Source organism: Hydra viridissima, unplaced genomic scaffold, assembly GCF_058129835.1.
Source record: "Hydra viridissima isolate aposymbiotic clone 2 unplaced genomic scaffold, HvirCarnegie_v1 scaffold_14, whole genome shotgun sequence".
NCBI classification, from domain to species: domain Eukaryota; kingdom Metazoa; phylum Cnidaria; class Hydrozoa; order Anthoathecata; family Hydridae; genus Hydra; species Hydra viridissima.
Window position 1 is genome coordinate 7,410,120 of NW_028324313.1, and position 18,744 is coordinate 7,428,863.

The 18,744-nt window shown below is 28.7% G+C and overlaps 2 protein-coding genes across 19 annotated transcripts; one reads left to right on the forward strand and one right to left on the reverse strand.

The window, feature by feature from the left end:
* Positions 1-1,918: 1,918 nt before the first annotated feature.
* On the forward strand, positions 1,919-9,379 carry LOC145180894 (neutrophil cytosol factor 2-like). 12 transcript variants are annotated; one of them, XM_090071807.1, is made up of 10 exons: positions 1,919-2,690; positions 3,333-3,504; positions 3,701-3,783; positions 3,886-3,994; positions 4,991-5,125; positions 6,683-6,790; positions 6,899-6,970; positions 7,123-7,764; positions 8,655-8,800; positions 8,891-9,379. In XM_090071807.1, exons 2-10 carry the CDS (start codon positions 3,334-3,336, stop codon positions 8,991-8,993), a joined length of 1,569 nt encoding a protein of 522 aa, XP_089927933.1. In that variant the 5' UTR covers positions 1,919-2,690; position 3,333; the 3' UTR covers positions 8,994-9,379. The 12 variants fall into 12 exon arrangements, with proteins under 12 accessions (XP_089927933.1, XP_089927937.1, XP_089927934.1 ...); XM_090071811.1 differs by having other exon boundaries at positions 1,920-2,041; XM_090071808.1 differs by having other exon boundaries at positions 1,941-2,690; positions 3,229-3,504.
* LOC145180890 (ankyrin repeat and EF-hand domain-containing protein 1-like) lies at positions 8,977-18,505 on the reverse strand. 7 transcript variants are annotated; one of them, XR_016446913.1, is made up of 20 exons: positions 18,342-18,505; positions 18,037-18,172; positions 17,625-17,825; positions 17,237-17,346; positions 16,781-16,885; positions 16,254-16,375; positions 14,148-14,296; positions 13,891-14,036; positions 13,617-13,746; positions 13,066-13,178; positions 12,896-12,919; positions 12,787-12,822; positions 12,529-12,587; positions 12,154-12,241; positions 11,848-12,022; positions 11,449-11,646; positions 10,830-10,969; positions 9,849-9,925; positions 9,566-9,682; positions 8,977-9,213 (listed from the first exon to the last, which is right to left on the reverse strand). XR_016446913.1 is itself a non-coding variant. In XM_090071801.1 (20 exons), exons 2-20 carry the CDS (start codon positions 18,164-18,166, stop codon positions 9,085-9,087), a joined length of 2,283 nt encoding a protein of 760 aa, XP_089927927.1. In that variant the 5' UTR covers positions 18,167-18,172; positions 18,342-18,476; the 3' UTR covers positions 8,977-9,084. The 7 variants fall into 7 exon arrangements, 4 of the variants coding, with proteins under 4 accessions (XP_089927927.1, XP_089927928.1, XP_089927929.1 ...); XM_090071801.1 differs by having other exon boundaries at positions 12,529-12,621; positions 18,342-18,476; XM_090071802.1 differs by having other exon boundaries at positions 12,529-12,621; positions 18,328-18,460.
* Positions 18,506-18,744: the final 239 nt, after the last annotated feature.

The window sequence follows — 18,744 nt, forward strand, 5'->3', positions numbered from 1 at the left end:
ATCAGGCCTAATTTCAACAATACCATTCGTTAAATTAGGTTTTAGAGATTATCCGCGTTATCTCTTTGTTTGTACTTGGAGTATGTAAAAACTATGAAGAGCTTAACTTCATCAGTAGATTTTCGCAAATAAAAACCATTCATCAAATCAAAACATTTAAGACTCAGAAAGTCTTTATTTTTTTAATTTATATTTTATATTCATTTTAGTTCTTCTATATTTTAGATGATTAACATTAATAACTCTCTATATAACCTCCTAAAGTAACAAAAACGTCGATTTATCACACAGGTGCTCTCTCAAACAGAAGACTACTGCTTCGGTCAAGTTTTGTACCATAACTGTTTCGTAAACTATTTTTCATAGGCTTTTATTAGAATTGGTCGTTTTTTTGTGAAGAAATGTAAGTTCGCCAAAAAAATATTTCGAACAAATTTTACAGTCGGTTATTTAAGATACTCTACGACTGCTTGAATACTCCCTGTTTACTTTCTTCTTCATCCTTTAGCTTCTTCGATGGACATTATCATTTGCATTTTTTTTTATGTGAGATGTTTTTGGAAATAATTTATCATAGAAGAAAGCAGAACATTCAGCGAATGGGAATTTAAAAGTTCTTTTGCGCAGAAATTTTATAGGAACGTCCAGAGTCTTTATATTCTAACCCATCTATTGAAATTAAAAAACCAGGTAGGCCTGTCCCACATAAAGTTAAACAAATATTATCTTCTCAAAATCCGCAGCAAGATATATCAAGACATACCGTTCTGAAAATGTTATGCTATCTTTATTAGTTCACACTCTACCTCCTTTAAAATGTTTACCGGATCTACAAGGCGGAATGCAGTCGAACATAATACAAGATCCCCCTCTACCTAGAAACAACTCCCTAAACTCTCTTAAAATAAATTTGGAAATAAATACAAATAATAATTTTTTTTTTGACAACTAATACATATTAGAACTATCATTATATGTTATTTTTACTTATTGCGCAATTTTGAATAACAGTTATTCTTTTCAGGATTTGCTCTTAAATTTTTGCGCCAGGTTATCTATATTATTTTTGCGCCAGGTTATCTATATTATTTTTGCATCAGGTTATCTATATTATTTTTGCGCCAGGTTATCTCTATTATTTGATTGATTAATTTTTTCTTCTCGCGCTTCAAAACCTTCATTTATGTAGAAAGAAAAGTTAAGATCAGAAAAAAAATATTTTTACTTTTAATCTTACTTTTTGTAGTTTTTTTTTTACACTAGGTTATTTGTTAGAGAATTTGCTAATTGCAAATAAGTTACATACTGTTATCTCCTACGACAATCGCGATAAATGATTGCGATAAAAACTCGTTTTAAAAATTACTCTTTACATCATCGCTTATTAAAATTGAGTCTGAGAATGAGTGATTACTCATTCTCAGACTTACTTAATATCAGCCAACAGCATTGGTTCTTCTATTCACCTACAAGCCAATAGCAGTTTTTCTATTTACATGCAAGCCAATAGAATCGATATAATGTATACGTGCGTTAATTCGTACTCGTACTTTTAACCTCGAAAAAAAGATTGATTTTTATTGAATCAATGATTAAAACGCAACATGTTTTAATCTTTAAAAAAAACTAATTCTGTACTTTTATGTTCTTAAAACTAGAGAGAGGAATTTTAATGCTTATCTGATTTTTTAAAAAAAAAAAAAAAAAAATTTCTTAAACAAATTTTTAAAGGAATTTTAAGTAAAAAGTAAAAAAATAAATTTCATGAATTTGAAGAGTAAGTTTTAAAAGAGCAATTTTATAAATTTAAAGAGCAATTTGAAGAGTAAGTTTGTTTCCCGGGAAACAAAACGCAATCCTTTGATAGTCATTTTTGTACATAATCTGAAATAAATAGCTTCTACACAATACATCACACAATATATTCATCGTCGAACCTCAGAAATCTTTATACATCCGCTAAATCTTGTCAATGAATACTTTTTCTATCTATAAACAGTTCAAATGCGTGGGCGTGCTTTCTGTAGTGCAGATTCATACGGTAAGAGGTTTAAAAAACACGATGGGCTTGAGATCCAAAAATCATCGCTTGACTATTCTCATAACCAATGGATCCAACTGTAACTCAAAGATATTTATAAGTTTGTGCTAAAAGTATTTTTGTAAAGTGAACGGTAAGAAAATGCTACGTAACGATTGATATAAGACATTTCTTTTACACTCTAATTTTGCGCAAAACAAAAGTCTGCCACTTTTGTTTACTCTATGTTTACTTTTTTTTTAATTTTATTTTGTTTTTGTGAGCTCACTTGATAAATTTTGTTTTGTTTTTGTGAGCTCACTTGATAAATTTTATTTTGTTTTTGTGAGCTCACTTGATAAAAGTAAGCTCACAAAGCCAATAATGGATTTCAAATACCTTATAAGTGGAACATTAATTCTTTTTTGTTAAGCAAAAGTTTCGAAACTTTTAATAAGAGAATCAACGGATTGAATATTAAGTGAAGCATAAACTTTGTCTGAACTGACAAGTTTAAACCTTTAAGAAAACCAATTAGTGCTAACTATTTTTAAAAAAAGTCAACACAGCTGTATTAAACTAGAACATATAACCCGTGGTAATAAAGTTGATCAAAGCAGAGCTGCAACCACGAATAGCATTCAACTTGGTACTCGTTATCTTTCACTAAGTAAGTAGATTAATGCTTATGTAAGCAAAATTAGTTGTTCGCACAACTAATAGTGTATTGCTTAATAAACTTTAACAATCAAATTTACTATGGAAATTTATTTTATAAATAAAAATATGAATGCTTGAATCGATGAATGAAACTGACAAAAGCTTTTTCGTGACCGGCAACTCAGTAAGGAGCAGAATTCTTTTAAAGATTAGCAACCAATGACTTTCAGTAGAGTAGAGTAGATTTTCCTTTATGCAATAATTAAAGATTTTAGAACGATGGGGAAGTTCTGACACATTTAACGATCAAATTTATATTAAGAAAGAAGGCAAACGAAGTCTTTAAAACCAAATGACGAATATGTAAACATCAGCATGATAAGTAAACATAACAAAAAATTTCTTTTTTTAAAATTTAAAATGTAAATGTAAAGGAGATGCTTGTAAACCAATTCTAACATCCTATTTTAAAAACAAAGAGTATTAAATGAGTGCCAATAACCGCAGGTTTTTTTACTTTTAACTTTATATTTGCACTTTTATTATAGCCCATCCGAGTTTATTTAACTGATGCAATAGGAACAACAAAATCGTCATCAAGAATCGTCATCAAGAATCGTCGCTGTTTAAAGATAATAAGATTTTTGTTTAGAATGACTTCAGCCGGTGAGGTTGAAGATTGGTTTCACGCAGTTAATCTTTACGATGAAGGAAAATTTGAAGAAGCCATAAAGAGTTTTAAAAACATTCCGCAAAACGCAAAGACAGCATTCAATATTGGTTGTTCTTACCTCACGTTAGGAAATGTACAGTTAGCAACTAAGGTATTCGCCGTTACAAATTTGTTCTAATCACATAATGCTAAAATGTATTTTTCGGCACCGTACCAATTGTTGTAGAGAAAAATATTTAGCTTAAAGAACATGTTAATCTTTTTAATTTTATTATTTTGATTGATAATTCTACTTAAAACTCTCTTTTTTTTTATCTTTCTTCCTGAACATTCTGTGCGATTTTTAGAGCTACAGGGATGCAATTACTTTTGATCCTTTCATGGCAATAACTTACTATATGCTGGGACTGACTAACTGCCTCGAAAAAGAGTAAGGCATGTTTTATAAACGTACTATCAAATGCACACCTGCTTTTAAAGCTACAAGTTTATTCAAAAATACCTTACCTCATAAACATATACTCTTGTTTAGTTACGTTGGCGCATTTGAAGATTTTCAAAAAGCAATCGATTTGTTAAGAGGTAAAAGGGTGATAGACTATCGCCAACTAGGTTTGAAGATTCAACTTTATTTATGCGAGGTTTGTTTGTTTCATGAGTTTCTTTATTAATCTTTTGGACTCTTTAAGGTAAGTAAATTAAATAAGCAGTAGCTAAAAATACTAAGATAGTTATTGAAATTTTTAAACAAGGTAAATAAAAAGTAAATAACAAGTGCAGTGGTTTCAAAACGGTGCATAAGATTTTTTAAAGTACTTTTTTTTTCAAAGCATCAAAAAAAAAAATATCTTTGTTAAAACAAAGGTCAAAATCGTCAAATCGTCATAATCGTCAAAAATTTTAATGGATAAAATTTTCGTTTCGAGCTGTGCAAAGCAGCTGTCTCCAGGAAAAATCCAAATATCATTAATTGAGTTTAAAAGTTTAACCTATCCGAAGACATTGAAGATATTCGATATTACATTCGATAAGACATTGTCTAACGAGAAACTATCGATGAGAATCGTAACGTTTCCAAGACAACTATTTGTACGCATACGGCGAGATTCGTTCGTTGAACTTTGAGTCTAATCCACGTAACCAACATCTGTGAAGAAAAAAAAAAAACGTAAATAAAAAAATATGCCAATCTAAAATAATTTTAATTACAGGCAACAACGGTTAGATGAGGAAATTGAAAAAGCAATTATATTATTGGTCTCGTTTCCAGATAGCCTTGATGCAATTTGAAAACTTGATCTCTTCGATTGCAAAATGTAATTACAGCTTACTTATATCTTAAAATTACTTTATCAAAGATATAACTCAAATATTTCATGATTTAGATGTCACTTTTATTTTTCTCCGCCATTATAAAAATCTTTTTTTTTGCGCGCGCGACAGCTATTTGTTAACTAAATACCGGTGTTTCAGTTGACTCGGCGTGTAAACAAACGGCATGCAACTACTCCTTTTTAGTTTGGGTAAAACGGTTTGATTAAAAAAGATAAATCTTTATTCTTTACAAACGGCTAATAGTCTCAACTTTGCAAGCTGGGATAAACTGTATATCGGCTTAATTTTTCCTTTCTTTTCAGATACTGACTAACCAGGCTGTAACATATTACCATCGAAAAATATACGATAAAGCTAAACAGTTGCTTCTTCTAGCAGTGGGCTGCAAAGTAGAAAAGAGACATGATAGCATTGTAGATTTTCTTTGTAACTTACAGGTACTTTTATCATTATTATTTTTTTCAATCTTATTCTATTAGTATTTCTTTCCGCCTATTTAAACCAATTTTGAAAATTAACATTTTACGTCTTGTACCAGATTCAAAAGCGCTAAAAACGTGGGCTCCTTTCCCTCAAGCAGTCATAGGTTATGTGTTTTTTATATTTTCCGAAGCTGAAAATAATAATTTTAATTGAAATGGCGAAGAAACTCTTTATAATTACTAAATAAAAATTATGATGCTGTTTCATAGAAATTATGATGTAAATTCATAACCACTGAATAGAAATCAAAGGATTAGCTAAATACCGGTATTTCAGTTGACTCGGCGTGTAAAAAACGTTATTCAAAGTACTCTCAGCGTAAAAAAAATCCAATCCACAATTAAAAGCCGCGAGCACAATATTGCGCTTTTTAAAACCGCGGACTTTTAAAATTTATTCTTGTAAAAATTGGGCCACTACATATTAAACACCTATTTATTTGTACATTCCTTTAATAGATATTGTGAAAACTGTAGTTGGGAACCTGTAAATTGCCGGTAAATATTTACCAGTAGATCGTGATTTTTTTACGGTAAAAATTTACCGTTTTTTTATATAATTACCGGTTTTTACCGTCTGAAAAATAAAACATAAGTGTAAATTACATTATTTTTAACAAAGATATTTATTTTTCATCTTTTTATTTATTCATATATAAGAAATAACCTTTTAGAAAGCAAAAATTATTAAGGAATTTAGCACTCGTTTGTGACCTTCTCTTTGTAGCAAAGCAACCGACAGCACAAAATGCTCTTTCACTTGTGTGATTTCACATTTTGTGCTGTCGTCGATAGTAAAGTCTTTAAATGCTTTTTTTTCTTTCGCCATTACTTTCATACTTAACACTGCTAACACTGTTATACGGAATTGAAAAAAAATTTTTGTCTCTTAGACAAAAAAAATAATACTTTTTTAGAGGTACGCTTAAGAAAAAAGGTGGATTGTTTTATCGGACCCTTGAACCCTAAGAAAGTAATTAACCATTTTTATTAGCTGACTTATTTTTTTTCCGGAACAGATCAAATTAGAAACTAAAATAATTATAAAAAAACTTTTTTAAACATTAAAATTTTTTTTTAATACATTTAAGTATTCGTTATAAAATCCTCGGCCATATCTATACTAACAAAAGTTCTTCGTTAAAATGAAAGCCATATTTTTCTCTTTTTAAAAATTTTTTTATACTTTTAAGTATCTTTTGTTTTGTCTCTTACATTGTCGTTCAAATATTTTTAATTTACACAAAAAAGACTATTTGTAAATACGTACTGAAACTGAACTGCAACTATGTTAAAAAATGTAAAATGTAAGCCTATTACTTTGTAAAAGAATTGCGATATTTACATTAACTGATAACTTTAAAATTAGTTTGAATTTTGGATACAAAATGTATCACATTTTGTTTCCAAAAATGTCACAAATTTCAACTTGTTTGATTTTGCCGGCAGGATTCTTTGTTACTTAACTTCAAAAAACCTTAACAAGAGATGTGTCATGAAATTTTGTTGTAGGCTGGCTATCCTATTAAACTATATACACCTGCACAAAATGCAATATACAGACCATTAAAATCATCTGTAGATAACTTCGCGAAGAGAGATTTTTTGGGAAAAGCAACGGTATGAATAAATTTTTGAATTTGTTTCAAAAATAAAAATTTCTAAGTTCTTAAAGCAACATGCAAGAAAAAAGTATTGTTATTATGCATTTGACTTTTTAACGCTCAGGTTATTGCGACTGAGAATGAAGAAAGTATATATACATGCTTTTCCGGACTTAAAGACAGTGGCACATTACAGGTTAACTTCAATCATTTTTAGTAAGATTATAATTCTTTCTAGGTTAGTAAATTATAAGATCTTAATGAAAATTTTTTTTCAAGTATTTTTTATTATTTATTGAATTTAAAAAAGTTAATAAATTTTTAAATAGATTGTTTTCTCTACATTAGGGTCGTTTAAAAGTTCCTGACCGCCAAGTCATGTTGGAAGAACTTAGGCAACCTGAACGAAGAGCAACTTTAAATAAAGCAGGAAGACCACCTAAAAAGCAACTTCCACAATTGCAAATAGTTCCTGAATCAAATATAAATTTACCGCGTGAATTTCCTACAGCTGTGTCTCCTCTGCCAATTCCTAAGCCGAGATCGACTCCTAATTCTCTAGGAACTACGGGTACAATTAATAGTAATAATCCTACACCTAGTCCTCGCCCTCTAAAGCCTTTACCAAATATTCAAATTGATAACATCTCTTCTGAGCAAGATGTCGGAGGCGACTATGAATATATCGATCGAAAAGCTTTTTCTGAGTATCAAAAAATCAGTGTAAAATCCTTTGGGGATGATTCCCCAGGCAACTACAATTCCTTGATCTCTCAATCACAAGAAAACACTCAGAACAACGTTCAATTAACTAATTCACGAAGTAATGGGATTCTAGAAAATATCTCTTCTTCTCGATTTTTCCCGTTTAAACAATCTGGTGAAACAACGAACAAATCGGAAAGCATTACAAAGAGTTTAAAGAAAATGACAAAATCCAAGTTTTACTCAAACGAAACGTCAAAAGATTCAAAATCTTTAGGGCGAGAAGTAAGAGTTTTTTTTCCCAGCAAGCACACAACGCTGAAACAACGTTGAAATAACGTTGATCAACGTCGATCAACGTTATTTCAACGTTATTTTAACGTAGTGTGCTTGCTGGGTTTGGTCTAAAATTAAACTCTTTTGTCTCTAGTTTCCAAAAAACTAAAGTTTAGAGGACTTCAAGTTCAGCAGATTATCGTTGTTCCGTGTTGCTAAATAATCTTATATATTTTCAGATTTGAAGAATTAACTTAAAAGATGCTTTGAACCTTTTGCACGCAATATGTACTGCAGCATTTTATTGCGTTAAAACCTTAAATTTAAGTTTTAACGCAGGCTTTGAAACCTCTGTTTTGAATACGTTGGCGCTGCATTACTTGTCAGGCACTCAAAGAATTTATTTTAAATGTAATGACTTTTTGTCAGATTAAATCTGAAAAATAGTCATTAAAATTAAAACAAATTTTTCTAGTTCTTAGCAAGAAATACAGTGCTAAAGTATTCAAAGCATGAATATCAATGGATGCATCTAAATTACCGTTATTGGATTTTTAATCTCGCGAGACGCAGTAATTGAAAAACACAGGTTTATAAGAGGAAATTGTTTGTTTACAAGTTGTTGAAGAGCAGGATCAGTCCATAATTCAAATCTTAAAACTTTTTCAAAATTGTGCAAAGAGAGTATTTAATTTTCATTAAATATTTTTATAATTTGAAGGAAAATTCAAGAACTTTGTTTTTACAAAAGCATTTCAAAGTTAAATTCTAAAACTTCTTCATTTGCTTTTTTTTTTTTAATTTATTGACAAATTTAAGGCCAAAATTATCTAAATTATTACTCTTTAAGATTCAATTGTCTTTATGAATTAGTTTTAGGAGTCAATTTTTATTTTCAGTGCAATTCAGAACTGAATACGCCGGTGTACGAAATTGAAGTACAGTATACGTTTATTCAAAAAGTCCAAATCCACGCGAACTTTTCATTTGCAGAGGTAGAAAACTTGATAAAATCTCAAACAGTGCCTCAGAAAATTGAATTATGGTAAAAACTTTAAATCTCATTTATACCTGCGCATTTTTAATGTTTTGTTTTTTTTATTTACCTGCGTATTTGTAATACTTTTTTCATTAGTTATAACGATGATCTTGGTCGGCAGCAAAAATTAAGCGAAAAAAACTTGCACGAATTATTTGGGACTGACACGAGGAAAAAGTTACTTTGTTTTTCGGCTTGAATTAAAAAAAACTTTTCTTGATGGTCAATAATGCAAACGTATTGAATAAAAAAGAAAAGGTCATCTAAATCAGTATCCACGTTGTCATTGCTTACTTTGTTTCTTCTAACACCGATAGGAGATCTCTAATGTGCTTTTCAAACGGAGCTTTATAATCATCGAAATCGATTTCATAACCAAATTGTTGCCGGCGTTTTTTACGTGAAGCAAGTGATGCGGCCTGGTTGTGAAACAAATAAAACTAGACTTAAGCCAAACTTAAGTTTGGCAAAAACAAGTATAAAAAATTGCTAGATTATTTTAGTATTTCTTGTGGAAATATTTGGTTAGAGCTGTTAAAGAATCACAAGCTGTTAACATTTTTTAAGAAATGAACTTCAGACTTTTGTTCGTCACCATTTTGTTCGCGTCGAGGATAAACCACGAATAGGTTTTTTTTGCGGTGCAAACCGATAAAATTGTTTAAGTAACTATTATAAATAACATCTCTTTTTTAATTTTTTCAAAATCTAATTCTGTCTCAAAAATAATCGTCGTTCGAAAGATATCAAAAACACATTAAAATTACTAACTGTGTTCATCTGAGGCATCCATGCTTGTTTAGGAGTGTAAAATAAATGAGTTTCTGATAATTTTTTTTCAGCTATAGAATGTGCTGAGGAATAAAGCTTTCCTTCAACAGGTGGTTTCTACGAAGTAAATAAGTTAAAGGTTAATCTTAACTGGTTACTCTAAAAAGATCTCAAACTTTCATGAAAGTAGAAAAAGATTGAATCTCGTACTGTTATTTCAAACTCTTCATTGAACAAAATCAATTGCATTTCTAAGATCTTTGTTGATATTATTTTAACTTACAGTGTCTAACTCCGGGGGGACATTAACAGCTGATGGGAGGTTTGAGGTAGGCGAACGACTGTTGTTTTTCTTTTTCACTTAAAAACAGAAAAGCATTTTAGTAATAATTTATAAAGCAATCAATCCTTAAGATGATTTCCACAACTAATATCTAAACCAATAATTTGACATCTGGAAGTATTTCACATTGAAAAGAATATTCTTTTTGTTATTCTTATATCCTGAAAATACTCAAAAATCACAAATAAGATTCGTAACAACTCATGTTTAAAAGTATGGTAAGTTAATTTTTAATCTTTACTTTGATAAAAAAAAAAAAAAAAAGCGAAAGAATGCGAAAAAATAATAAGATAAAAAGTGTTTTAAGATATTATAGCATAAATATTGCCTTGTATAAAATTTCTAAAATAATATTTGAAATACATATTATTGAATGCTGGCTGTTGAGGGGAAAAAAAAAAGGTGGGTGGGTGGTTTGTGTACAGATGAGGATTTTGCCCTTGGGCCTCATTTTTGGATGAAAGTCTACCAACTTTATTGATCTAGGTTTTTACATGAGACTTTTGTTGATTACCTTATGTTTTTTTTTTTGCATAAATAAATTGAATAAATGTACAACACTTTTAGAGAAAGTTTTTGTAAACCTTTTTTTAGCCACACAAAAAACAAAAAGAAAAAGAAAATAAAAAATAAGATCAAAAAATTTTTTCAAGAGGGGTAGCAACTGGAAACCTACTTCTATTCCCCTCCTACCCCATCCCTCCTCTTTCCTTAGAAATCCCTGGACTCCAAAGACCAGAAAAATTTGGCCCAGCCCAAATTCTCCTCTCAACGGACCTGACTAAATGTTACAGCTAAATACCATTTAAAGTTTCAACATTTAACATATGATCGCTTGAGTATTGAAAAACTTGAGGTAACTATAAAACAAAACCCTTAAAATTTAGTAATACTATTTTTTTCATGTGAAAATTCACTAACCTTTGGCCTTTTTCTTTCCTCCGTTCTGAAGGACTTGTTTAACTTTTTCTTGTATTACATGAATGATTTGAGGATCTTTGTATGATAGAGCTATTTCTAACACTGAATCGCCTTTATTATTTTTCAGTAGAACGTTAGCTCTGAAAAAATCATAAAAATCCATTAAAGCCCATTCTGACATAACCGTAAAACCCAAAGCAAATGAAATTTCACATTAATTATTAGCATTGTAACGTTTTATAATTACATTTTTAGTAAATTGTTTGATATTCTCTTAATGAAAAGTAAAATACACAACTTCAATTACAACTTATGTATACACATGAGAGCACCCGTATGTCGGAGGAATGGGGGTAGGTGGGGGACTATCTACTTAACGGCTAAGTTAAGTTTTAAACCTAAGTGATTCTTCTTCATTAAGTAAAATTATATCTCATACTTATATTCATTTATATTTTCTACCAGAAAATGAAATTCTTTCATTTCTTCATTATTCTTAAGCATGACAATTTTATGAACATTTCTTCCCACTATGGTATTAAAGGGGATGAAAAAAATATAATTAATGTCACTAATAAATTTTCACAATATAGTCTTTAAAAAAAATTAAAATACTTACCCCCTTTCTATTAACAGTTTTACCACATCAATTTTTGATGCTTCTATAGCACGCATCAAAGGAGTACCGCCATTCGAAGATTGCGAATCTATAACGGAACCACAATTCAGCAAATACTCAACCAAGTCTTTTTGTCCAATATGACATGCAAAATGCAGAGGCGTCCACATAAAATTATCCATAGCATTCACGTCAGCCCTTTGATAAAAAAAATTAAAACTGACACTTTTTGTCTATCTTCATTTTCTATATTACATTTAAAATGCTAATACAATAAATTTTACAACCTTTAAGCTATACTTTAAGACCTCTATCCTTACTTGTTGCATGATTAATTTTGCTTTCTTTAACTATTTATACAAAAACCATTTATATAAAAAGTTTCAGATAGGATTTTACCCATGATGTATAAACATCTTTGCAGCTGATATATTTCCTGCTAGAGTTGCTATCATCAGCGGTGTCTTAAAATATTTATCTTCAAGATTGACACAGTAACCTTTATTGACAGCAACTCTTAATGATAGTTCATCTTCACATTTTATGGCTTTATTAACGTGGATGTACTGCGAAGCTAAACAAAGAGAAATGCAAGGCTGTGAATAAACTCAACATGGCAAATTTCCTACAAGAGGGGAAATGTACAAGATTTTAGGTTTTTTTTCAGTACTAAAATTGCACACCACACAGGGGAATAAAATCGACCTGGCATTTGCATGTACCAATAAGAATCATCTTCTATTGGATGTTTAGGCAGACGATCAGAACTAAATCGAGTACAATCAGTAATTTGCTAAAAAAATATTGCAAAAATTTATTTCTTTTTAACAAACTTGAGATTCAAGCAAAATTTTGAGAAATATTCTTTGCAAACTTATAATAAAACATCATGTTGAAAATATTTTTTTTGCTGGATTTTTTATAACTTGGTGATATCTTGCTCTTACAAATAAAACTTTTCAACTTGAAATTGCAAATATTAATTAATTAACCATCAAAGGGCTTTCAAATTTGTGGGTTTTAGTATACAAAAATTATCAACTAAATAAGAAAAAAAACTTCAACAAATCTTTAACTCACCTTTTGCATTTCAATGTAGTTACTCAATGGTCCACCACTTTTCATGCGAGTTTTCACCACTTTTGTATTAATAGGAAGAATAGATCCTTTACCCTTATAGTCATCATCACAAATTATTTAATTACATTTTTTTTAAAAAAAAACATAGATGCATGAATAATATTATTGGTTTTTCGAGAATTATACATGAAATACATTTTTAAATTTAAACATGCAAGAAAAATGCTGTAAATAGACTTTTTTTTTTTTTTTATTTACCTTTTTAGCATTTACTTGCTTGTCTTTTTTTAACTTCTAAACAAATGAACATTGCAGATTTGAAATAATAATAATTAAAATTTCATTAAAATATAATGTAATAACTTACTTTTCCTGCATCAACAAGAAAATTCTAAAAAAAAAAAATCACTAGAATCACTTTGATAATTGAAAAATGTCCAGAAGCTATGTATATGCAATATATGTCAGGGTGTTGTTTATCATTAAATAACTTGCACTGAACTTTTTCAAAAGTAAAAAAACTCATTTAAAGCATACTTTACTAATGTATTTTTTTCCGGAAAAAAAATCATTATAATCAATAAGATTTGTTTCTTGTGGATCATGGATTTTAAGTATAGTTAAAAGCACATCATCAGACACAGGAGGTTCTAAAAAAAACTGCAGCTAAATTATCAGGATCTTTATAATTAATGCGTATAAAATTTTAAGTGTCAGACTTTATTATTACTAAATTAGGTCTTCTAATTAGCTAAAATACTTTCTGTAACATTTTGAAAAAGAAAAAATCATTTTTTACAAATTTTATTATCTTTCCAAATTATACCACTTAATTTTTTTAATCATTTTGAGTTTGACATGAAAAATGACAGATATTGATTAAAAAATAAAGATCGGTAAATAAAACTAGATTAAAGATTATATTCAGAAGTCAGCATTATATTAACCTTTCAGTTTAATTCATAGGAAAATATTTTAGAAGTTGAAATTAACAAAATGAATTGGGCAATTTCCATCATGAGCTCTTTAAAAAAATTATAAGAAAAATAACAAAAAAAAAGAAAAAAAGAATGGATGAAAGAACATACTATATAATACCAGTACATCTAAAAATACATGTAGATTTGTTTTATCATTATTCTCAGTGCCCTCACAAATACCACACTCATACATTTTGCTTACAATTGATGCTTTATGTTCAATAACCCAATCATATAGCTATAAATAGAGCTGCAAATTAATACAGCATTAAAAAGTGATGAATGCAAATAGGCACACAGCATAAACAAATTATCAAAACAACTTTCAAAATCCTTTATCATATTGCAAAATTACTCAACTGACTTAAGTCTTTATCTTTACCTTTATTAAGTGCAAATTTGTAGAATGCTTCATGTTTTTCACACTTTCCCCTTTCTTACACTCTTTCATGGCTTCTTTAAAGTTATTATTCTTTGCAAGATTTTTGGCAGTGATACCATTTTTGTTCTTAGCATTAGGCAAACAACCTTTGAATAATACATAGTGTTTATAGCATATGTAAAGTAAAAATGTTTATAGCATATGTAAAGGAGCAGAAATTCTAACAAAAAGTCATACAGCAAGGTAAATTAACTTGCCTCGTTGTATTAGATACTTGCAAACAGCTTGATGACCTCTACTTGCAGCATAATGCAATGGAGTCTCCTGCTCAATTGTAACAACATTCATATCAGCATTGTAGGCAGATAAAATTTGAAGTGTACCCAAATGGCCACCTAAAGCTGCTCTAAAAAGTCAAGTTTTTAATAATATCACTACTAAATGATAATAAAAAGAACAACATATTTCACTGTTTATGTACTACTATTGTTAGATGCTTACAACTGTTAAATATCAACTACTTTTATCACATGTAAACATGTGGGTCTTCACGATAAAAATAAAGAATGGAGGAGAAAGGAGGGGGGGGGGGGCAAACTAGTATATAAACATTAAGTTAAGATATACTCTGTATATACTTTTGTTACAAATTACCAAATAACCTTTTTAAGTAAGGCATTAGTAAATGTGTACAAGAAACAAATCAGATAATTATATAAACACAGCTTGCAGAAAATGTTATTAAGTTGTAATATCTTATCAAACAGAGATGTTATTTTATCAAATAAACTTATTGTTTGCCAGTTTGATAAAAATTTACTATAATATGTGAAGATTTCTATTTTCTTTTTTTGCAAATATTTTAAAACCTTGCTGGGCCAGAGAATCTAATAATCTTTATACACTGTATTTTTTTGTGATCATTTGGTTTTAATCATTTTTCTTCAAGAGTTAACATTTTTGATGGATGCAGGTAAAACAAACAAAATAAAATGCTATTATCTTCAGAAAAACACCAATCATGAATATTATGAAATGGTTATTAAAAATTTGAGAGAATTTGGAGAAGTTTATTAATTAGAAGACAATCACAAAAACAATATTTCCTAGATATCTTCTCAAGAAATTAAAGTAATAAATAAATATATATATATATATACACTTAACGCAAAATTATTGCATCACTTACAAATTCTTACTTATTTTGAAAAATATTATGTAATTCCCGGATTTCTCAATTACAAGTTTTGCCTTGTAAGCTCTGATCACCATCAAAGAGTGTACAGAAGACAGACCAAATGAAAGATATTTTGTTTGGTTGTCACATTGGAGAAATGTGGGGGCAGCTCATTGATGGCATGGGGTGGAATATCTTGAACAGCTCTCACAGAGCTTTTTATTGTTGATGGTGGACGTCTGACTTCTCAACAATACATAGCAGACATTTTAGAACCTTTTGTGGTACCTTTTGCACCTTACATTGAGGATGGAATGATTCTTCTGCAGGATAATGCTAGAGCACATACAACACATATTTTTACTGAATACTTAAATAATGTTAGTATTCAAGTTTTAAAATGGCCAGCTTGCAGTCCAGATATAAACCCAATAGAGCATCTTTGGGACATAATGAGAAAACGTTTTAGAGGCCAACATCCACCACCTAACAGCCTAGATGAGCTGCAACAAAGTCTTATCCATGTGTGGGAGGATTTTAATATGTTTCAATCTTAAATTGGATTTTTCTTAAGAATATATCAAAATTGTACTCCTTTGTGTCATTTAAATATTATACTATTTTTTTTTGTAGGATGAAAAATATATAAGTCCTCCTTTTAGCTATGGAGAATGTATAAGTTATGGAAAATTATGAGCTAGCTAGAAAATTATCAGTTATCAATTACCATTTAATTAGGCAATGTAACTGGAAAAGTATTTGCTTTTATTTCAAAAAATCCTATAATAATAACTTATAAACTGTTGTTTCATTTACTGATTTTTGCAATAAACTTAAACTTTTCATATTTGTGTAAAAAGATTTATTTATAAATATTGAAAAATATATTTTGTTCATTAAAATGTAGATAAACATGTATCTCTTATATTCCTTAGTCTCAAATGAACACTATGAAATCTTATAACTCACTCAATTAAGCTTACTAGATTACTAATATAAAATATTTTTAAGTATCCTTTACTTATAAAACATGTATTACAGTTAAAAGTATAAAACTTTTGCCAACAAAGTTCATGAGTTTAAAAACTTTTAAGCAATTTCTTTATTGAAAATATCTATCAGCAGAACTTGTTAGAACACCAAACTAAAATTAATAATAAAACAAAGAAATAGTTTAAAGAAATACTTGTGAACAGCATATTCACCATTTGCATTAAAAATATTATGATTTGCACCATTTTTTAGTAGCAAGCGAGCACAATTATTGAAGCCATAATAACATACAATATCAAGTGCAGTTTCACCCATCTGTATATTATAGAAGAATAAATTAGTTAATATATATATAATTAGTTAATATATATATATATATATATATATATATATATATATATATATATATATATATATATATATATATATATATATATATATATAAATACATACATACATACATACATACATACATACATACATACATACATACATACATACATACATACATACATACATACATACATACATACATACATACATACATACATACATACATACATATATGCATGCATGCATGCATGCATAAATATATGTAATGATTAAAAAATCAATTTTTGCTTTATTCTGATAATGTAAAATACAAACAAAACTAAAGCTAGAAAATGGTGCAAATTTTGTAAGCAGTTTCAACCTAATAAATGTATTTCTTATATCTACCTTGTCTTGTTTGTTAATATCAACATTAGCTTCTAAAAGAATTTCTATACATTCAAAAAGGCCATCTTGACATGCATACATTAAAACAGTTTTTTCATCCATGACCTGGTAAAACAAAACAAAACAAAAGTGAAAAACAGAAATCAAAGTACTTCATCTAAATTTGTTTAGATTTTCAAATAAAACAAAATACAGTTTGAGAAAGATTTATTTTCACACTTTTTGAAATAGAAAAATAATTTCACTGTTTATACTCAGGTGATTAGGCTTAAACCTAAATGTTCATACTCAGGTGATTTGGCTTAAACCTAAATAACTTAAATAAGAAGAACTATTATGACTAAATTAATCTCAAGGTGAAAAGGAAATCAACTCTCATTCTAATTTCAAATGAAAAAAAGGAAATAGCTATTTTAAAAATTTCTTAAAAAATTAAAAATAAATTTGATAGCCTACAGTTAGATGAACATCAGCTCCATAGTTAACAACACTTCTCAAACAATCTGTATGCCTCTGAGTTGGGTATAAACAATAATAAACAACATTTTTCCCTGAGTTGTCTCTTGCTAAACATGAATTATCAAACTATTCTTTTTATAATTTTTTAACATCTAAATATACTAACTATAAATATTGTAAATATTATTTTAAACAATATGTTATTATTGAAATTGAAGCTAGCATTATTATCATTAACACTAATAGTAATAATTCTTGTCTTTATCAAACAAAGTTATATAATATTTGTACATATTTGTATACTGCTATTTAAGATCTATTAATAAAAAGCATACAATTATACGTATTTAAGGAGAAAAAAACAAAAATGCTGTTCCATTTTTACCTGCTAAATTAGCATTAGGAAAATACTCCAACAAAAGGTTTAATGTTTGAATGTGTCCATAATATGCAGCTTTCATGAAAGCTGTACACCCATTAGAGTCAGTAACATTACAATCAACTCCAAGATTTATTAACACTTTTACTAATGCTTCATCGTTTGTTTGGACAGCCAAATGCAAACTATATCTATCTTGAATAGGATCTGATAATGTATATATATATATATATATATATATATATATATATATATATATATATATATATATATATATATATATATATATATATATATACATACATACATATATAGTAAAAATAGTAACAATAAAGAGACTTTTACATTAACATTAACATGGAATAACACTCTGCTTATTGTTTTGTTGCTAAAAGTTTAACTAATATACATTACATACCCGGTAGATTAACTAAATTTGGAATTCCATTAATAACAATTTTTTTAATCCTTTCAACATCTTTTTCACTAATCGCTTGGAGGAGTTTCTGTATTTGCAATTTAAAAAGCCTATCTTCATTTGAGGGCATAATCAACTTTAAAATAGAAAAGAATTGTAAAATCTTACATATAACAAAAAATGCATATAAACACACACACGTACACAAAAATAACTACACTTATTATTAATGAATAGCAAGATAATTGTTCTTCACTTAAAAAAAAAAGAAAAAAGAAAAAAAAGTAATACATTACTATATGCACCTAGTTCTTAGGAACATTTATCACAGATGCAATAAGAAAAATCAAATGCATTTTACTTTAATGTGTTTTTAGGTTTAAAAACACTGTTGCTGTGATTTGTTGTGTTGTCACAAAAAAACGTTTACTTAAATAGACGTACTAAACGTAGACAAGTCACCGAAAGTGAAGTTTAGAAGTGGGGAAAAGAAAAAAATAGGAGACGACATTCAGCCACTCATAATGAAGAATTGAAAAACTACTAAATTTAAACAATTACGTATAAAAAAGACTGATTTAGGGATGATGAGATTAAATGGCTAGTTACCCCATCTAAATAAACAAAGAACTATAATACTTCAGTTATACTGATCTAGTCATAAATAATTGGAACCTAGAAGAAACTACTTGGTTGGGGCCGGCTTCC